At 52.3% G+C, this 6,000-nt stretch overlaps 1 protein-coding gene across 1 annotated transcript in view; it reads left to right on the plus strand.

The window, feature by feature from the left end:
- The window catches only part of LOC119104648 (cadherin-99C), a gene marked incomplete at its 3' end in the record, with an annotated part of 46,120 nt that extends 40,333 nt beyond the window's left edge, over positions 1-5,787 (plus strand). The window contains 6 exon segments of the mRNA XM_037228367.1: positions 2,139-2,263; positions 2,554-2,650; positions 2,882-3,031; positions 3,617-3,711; positions 5,019-5,142; positions 5,682-5,787. Of these exon segments, the coding sequence (XP_037084262.1) occupies positions 2,139-2,263; positions 2,554-2,650; positions 2,882-3,031; positions 3,617-3,711; positions 5,019-5,142; positions 5,682-5,787 (697 nt within the window).
- Positions 5,788-6,000: the final 213 nt, after the last annotated feature.

The following is a 6,000-nucleotide window of genomic DNA, read 5'->3' on the forward strand; positions in this document are numbered from 1 at the left end:
GCGGTATGGCTGCAGATATCTTTGATTGGACGGCTCCCTGGCTGCTGGTGACGACAGCCCATGGAATCGCGGGACTTAATCCGTTGAGTGGTTTATGGGATTCCCAGCTCTCAAACGAACCGACCCAATGTCACTGTTTCGGTCATAACATGGACATCCTTCAGATGAGAAAGGTGGATGTTCGTCTTTAATCCTTGGCCGAGGTTTTCCGAGTATCATCCGGGATCCCTACCAAGAGCGTTGTTTACAAAGTCTGCACAACCATACGCTTTTTTGCCCCGGGATAGATCACAAGCTGTCTTATGGGCCCCAGTGCCGCACAATTTTGAGTCGGACAGCTAGTTAGCTACAGTTTTAGTACAAATGTCCGGTAAGAAGACTACACAATCGCCGGGATGATGACAACGCCGTAGCCGAAGTGCTGTGTGATGCTGTTCGAGGTTTGTCGGCACCATTCCCCGACGCGCATCTGTCCACCTTCTCACTGCTCCCGGACGCACGCTCATCCGTCTCACTCGACGTCACCAATTCCGTCCGCGGCCGCCGACCGCTGACCTGATCAGCCATCAGCTGACACCAGCTGACAGCCGACGCGCGCGCCCCTAGCGGCGCCGGCCGGAACTTGTCGGCAGGAAGGCCCATGCGCCGAAGGCGATCGGCTATAGATGCGTGCCTTTGTCCGCCAGCGGTGGGCCTGTTAGCTGACCAGGGTTCATGAACGCGGCTTTTGCGCGCGGCGGTGTTGATGCCGGGAGGCGGTATGCTGATCAAGGCGTACGCGGCTTTTGCGCGCGGCGGTGTTGATGCCGGGAGGCGGTATGCTGATCAAGGCGTACGCGGCTTTTGCGCGCGGCGGTGTTGATGCCGGGAGACGGCATGCTGATCAAGGCGTAGGATCGGCTAGCAAAGGTCCTCAATGCTCCCGTACGGCTCTCACATTCAGTGATGGATAGACAGGTGGAATGTGGACAACGTGGGCATTACTCGCCGTACTTTCCCCATTCTCGCTTCATCCTGCATCCTTGCGACGCCCCGTTATCCAAGCCCGAGTGCATTCCACGTATAAGGGTCACGATGAGGGATGAGTCTCGGCGGAGATGCGCGCGGTTCTGCCCAACCATTATCCCATATCCCCAGTCCCATAGCCCTGAAGGGGTCATTACTGGCCGAAAGGACTCTAATTCCAGCCAATCTAAGCATGGACAGGCTGTCCCACTTCACATTAAGCACCGCTGATTCGTCTTCGCCTTGTGAGATTTACGTGTTATCACGTCTACATCCGCGGACGGAAGTGGCTTCAGGACTGTCTTGTTTATTCACGATGACGTCATTACTCGACGATATAATGATTCCCTGTTCTTTCGGATTGTTATTGTTTTCGCTAACACTGAACAAGTCCATGATACCTTTTGTTGTAATAGTGGTGCATAACTGAATTCAGAAGTGTGCTGGCGTTTGGTAGCGAACCGTGCCCCGAACCTAAAGCATGGCAAGAAGCCGTTTGTGGCGCAAGATTTGTGAGCTTACAATTATCGAGTCCTGTTTGACTTTTATTCCTGAGCCCTGCAGTTGAAGTTACCCCGCAGGTATTCAGGCTACCATGAGCCAAAATCCCGAGGCAAAAACCTGCATGACGCGTGGTTCTTTTTGGAGTTTCGCTTTTGTTCCGCTGACATATCAGCAATGCGACAAAAACTAGCTCCGAGTGATACGGTGGGGGCTCATAAGAAATAAACCTGTCCCGTGACGCACCCTTCACCTACATCCGGGACACTAGAACAGTACTTAGCGCGGTACCCCAACGTATCTCACAACGTTTTGTTCAGGCTTTCCGGGTCATGTTCTCAAATGGCACCCTGTTAAAAATGTTCAGATAAAATAGGTAACGGAGTTATCAATTGACCATCCTGCTGGTGGCTCCAAAAGCTGGCATTGGCTGTGTAGGCTGCAGGCAGTGATGCTGCACGAAATGTGACGCAACCACCACACTTCCCTGTGCTCGAAAAAATCGCTGTAACCGTGAGCAACAGGCGCACGTTCGCCTTCCCACAGAATGCAGGTGTATGGAGAAAACACGCTTTTTGAGTACTTCGGCATACCAGCTCGTGCGAAACCACACTTGTTTTGTGCTCTTGCAGAATACGGCCGTTGGTGATATCATCTTTCGTGACATAGAGGCCACAGACAGAGACGCTGGGATCAATGCGCTGCTAGAGTACTCGCTGGTACCAGGCGATGGTGGCGCCACCGATGGATACGGACGGTAAGATACCAAAGTCACACTTCAGGAGTCACCGCCAGATGTCATTATTTGCCTTGGAAACATTCATGATAAAGTAATAGAGCAGCCTGTCCAGAGCTTCTAGGATCGGTTTTAATAAACCTGTTTAGCAAGTGCGTGCAGCACGCGTATGTGTACATCAAACTACATTCTTCTTTTGGATGTCTGCATGTTTCTCAGACGTGTCTCCCCTGTGGAATAATTCAAACAAGATACACGGGTGATGATGCGATTCTGTCAGCCTGCGAGTGCACTGACACCCGCTGTTTCAGGTTCTCCATCGCCCGGTCGCACCAGGGGGTGGTGACAGTGGCTCGACCCCTCGACTTCGAGACCACCAACGTCTACTACCTGACCGTGGTGGCGAACGTGAGTCCAGGCAGGGTATTCAAGAACAAATTTAGAGCAAGAACATCAAGTGTCCGGGACATCAAACAGGTCTACTGCCTTCCCCGAGTCCAGATCTTTCACAAAAAATCAATGTCTTTAGCTTACATGTCTCACTAATAACCCGACGCTGAGGCCGATACCTAGGCTAAAGGCAGAGCTGCGCCTCAGATGACCTCCTGACCTTGAGCCGGTGACCTGACGTGTCCCCAGGACCGGGCGCAGCCGCTGTCCTCGCGCCGCTCAGCCACCACGACCTTGACCGTAGAGGTCGACGACAGTGATGACCTCGGGCCGGGGTTCGTGACCTCGGACTGCCGGCCCACCCAGCAGCAGTGTCCCGTGCCCACCTACCGGGCAGCGGTGAGTGACTGCCGTTCGGCGCCACGTAAACGGACCCTGGCTTCCGGACACGGGCTTTGGAATGGCATTGAATGGATTGACGTCACTGCTTTGACGTTTGTTGCCTTACACTGTGACGTCACAACGCCACAAAACATGTAGCGGACTCAGGGCAGTGTTGTGAATGGAACCGAGGTTGATTTCATGTAGTGTTCAGGTCCGTTCGTGAATCTATCCCGTTTTGCTCGTTGTTAGCCTTGTTAATGTCTTCCGATGTACATTTTCCGATCCTTACGCGTACCAAATCTAAAAAAAGATCTGTAGGTTCTCGCAAAAATTAACTGTACATGTACAGCCTCAATGTTTAGGGCGTGTGGCGTAATACCTATCAGAGTTGAGCAACCTTGCCTGCCAGCAATATATAGTTCATCTCCACGCCACAGTCAATGGGTCTTTCGAAAAGATCACTTCATTTTGCCATGCCATCTATCTTTGCGGGTTCTCCTTGACCTTCCACTGAACTGTGAATCGGCCGACCCAAGCCGTAGATCGTCGTTTGAGACGTGCGTTCACCACGTACTGACTGACCTTCGACCTCGGTTTCAGGTGATTTCCAGAGAGCTTTCTGGCGTACTGGACGTTCGGCCAGAGAGAATACACGCCGTGGACAGGGACACGCTGGGAGCCGGCATAGAATACCGGTGAGCGCTGGGCACGGGAGTGGACCAGGCGCCGAGCGAGGCATCTGCCCGCTGGGCACAGTGGGAGCGGGCCGGGCAGCGAGCTGGTGCGAGGCAGCTTCCCGCTGGGCACAGCGGGAGTGAACCATGGGCGAGCGAGACAGCTCCCTCAAACGCTGCAGAGGAAACGGAATGGACGCTGTGGCTTTGCGTGAGGGTGTTTAATACGAAAGCCTGTGCGTGCGTCCTGTTACGGGCTTGAGGCTCGGAACCCCTTAGGCGAATACTGTCGTGTATGTTATTACAGATTCATAGGATCCTATTCAGGTAGAGGACTGCCAATCCGCACCACCCAGCTTCCAATTAAGCCCTGACTGGAACACCCCGGGTTTATCGACCGAGGCTGAGGCTTTCCAACTGGTTTTGCGAGGCTATACACCTGTTTTATGGTATTTGGGTTACGTTCAGCTTTCATTTAGTCAACTTGTTGTAAGACATACCACGATACTCATCGTACATTGACATGTGACGGGGGTTAACCGCCATAACGTTTTCATCTAGCCGACAAGGTGAGAGACATATGACGATACACATCTTACACTGATACGCGACGGAGGGTAGCCGAGTCTTCAAAAGCTAACGATCCTAGCCTGTATGTGGCGCGGCCCATTTTTACAGCCGCTGCTTCTGTTTGGAGGAAATCATGAAGGAGGAGTCATTGACTCTCCTTTTCACTGCTTATAACCCACAGAGAGGGACCAATCACAATCTCAATTTGATTCAGGAGTCCGAATTCTATCGCAAGCAAAACAGTCATCTTGGAACACAACGGTGTGCCGAATTGTTTGCTAATCTGCTGCAGTGGTACAACCGCCTAGCTGGCTGTGTAGGCTGAAAGGTGGACAGACAGGCGCGCATGGAAAAGTCTAAGATTCTGCACGTTTTAAATCATTCGGGTAGTTCGCTGCAGGCTTGCTGCCAACTATTTATCACCGCTGATAGTAAATTGCACTTCCTTAAGCCTTGGTCGTGGAATGGACACGACATATATCCTCTAACTGACTGATAGATGCAAACAGTTTTGGCTTACACAAACGAATCTCAGTTCCCCGCGTTCATCTACCTCTTGATGCCATATAATAATCATGTATGAAACTAAATACCACTCTATATTGTGCAATGCTATTTTGTATCTTGCAACATTGCTGCTGCACTGCGTAGTTTAACTGTCACGACTTGTAATAATTTTGGGAAACTCTATAACAGCACCGTGTCGTGAACTTGTCATTACAACAACTAATTGAAGCCATATTTTCCGTAACTTTCAGGGCGATATCCGGCCAGCCGCCAGACTACCACCAGTATTTCGAGATTGACCTGAGCTCAGGTCAAGTGCGCCAGATCCAGCCGGTTGACCGGGCGAGGGTCAAACAGTTCGTCATCACAGTGCAGGTAAGTCGGAGGCCTCTGTGTTCCACTGAAGTATCCTGGACGCAATGTGTCTGCTCGCAAGTTCCACAAGCGATATTTGAATGTAGGGATCAAGATGTCAGTCTGCAGTTTCTTCATATCTTCTCGTAGTTTGATGTGGTGGCACCATGCGCGGTTGATTGTTAGTGCGGTGGAGGCCACTAACCAACGATCAGAGATCCCCATCACAGTGACATCACTATCATCACTGTAGCTACGAAGACGAAACCACGGCAAAACAGCCCCACAGAGTTGCCTCGTCGGCTGTTTGTTATCAAGGACTGGCTGACCCCTGTGACACTTGTGACCCCTGTGACCCCTATGACTCCTGTGACCCGTGTGACCCGTGTGGTCCCTGTGACGCCTGTGACCCCTGTGACGCCTGTGACCCGTGCAACCCCTGTGACCCCGTGACCCTTGTAACCCCTGTGACCCCTTTGATCCCCGTAATCCCTATGACCCTTATGGTCCCTGTGATTCCTGTGCTCCCTGTGACCCCCGTGACTCCTGGCTGATCCCAGGCTCGCGAGAGGACGCTCGTGGGCAGGTCTCAGACAACAGATCTCATCATAGACGTCAAGGCCGTGGACACCAGCCCGCCCATCATCACCGTCACATCACCCGAAGGTGAGGAGCGCATCACGTACCATTATTATCACCACACCTCCCGAAGGCAAGGACGACAGCGCGCGGCAGAATCCATTGATTAAGTGTGGTTTGTGGCTAGAGCTGGTTCAAGCGGCAGCGGGAGTGCGCGCACGTGGTGAACTCTAGCGTCACGTGATCCGCCCTTATCACATTTATCAGGCGTAGTTCATTGGTCCATGAATACAGGTCGGC

The sequence above is a fragment of the Pollicipes pollicipes genome, unplaced genomic scaffold, assembly GCF_011947565.3.
Source record: "Pollicipes pollicipes isolate AB1234 unplaced genomic scaffold, Ppol_2.1 Scaffold_6052;HRSCAF=7182_pilon_pilon_pilon, whole genome shotgun sequence".
Lineage (NCBI taxonomy): Eukaryota > Metazoa > Arthropoda > Thecostraca > Pollicipedomorpha > Pollicipedidae > Pollicipes > Pollicipes pollicipes.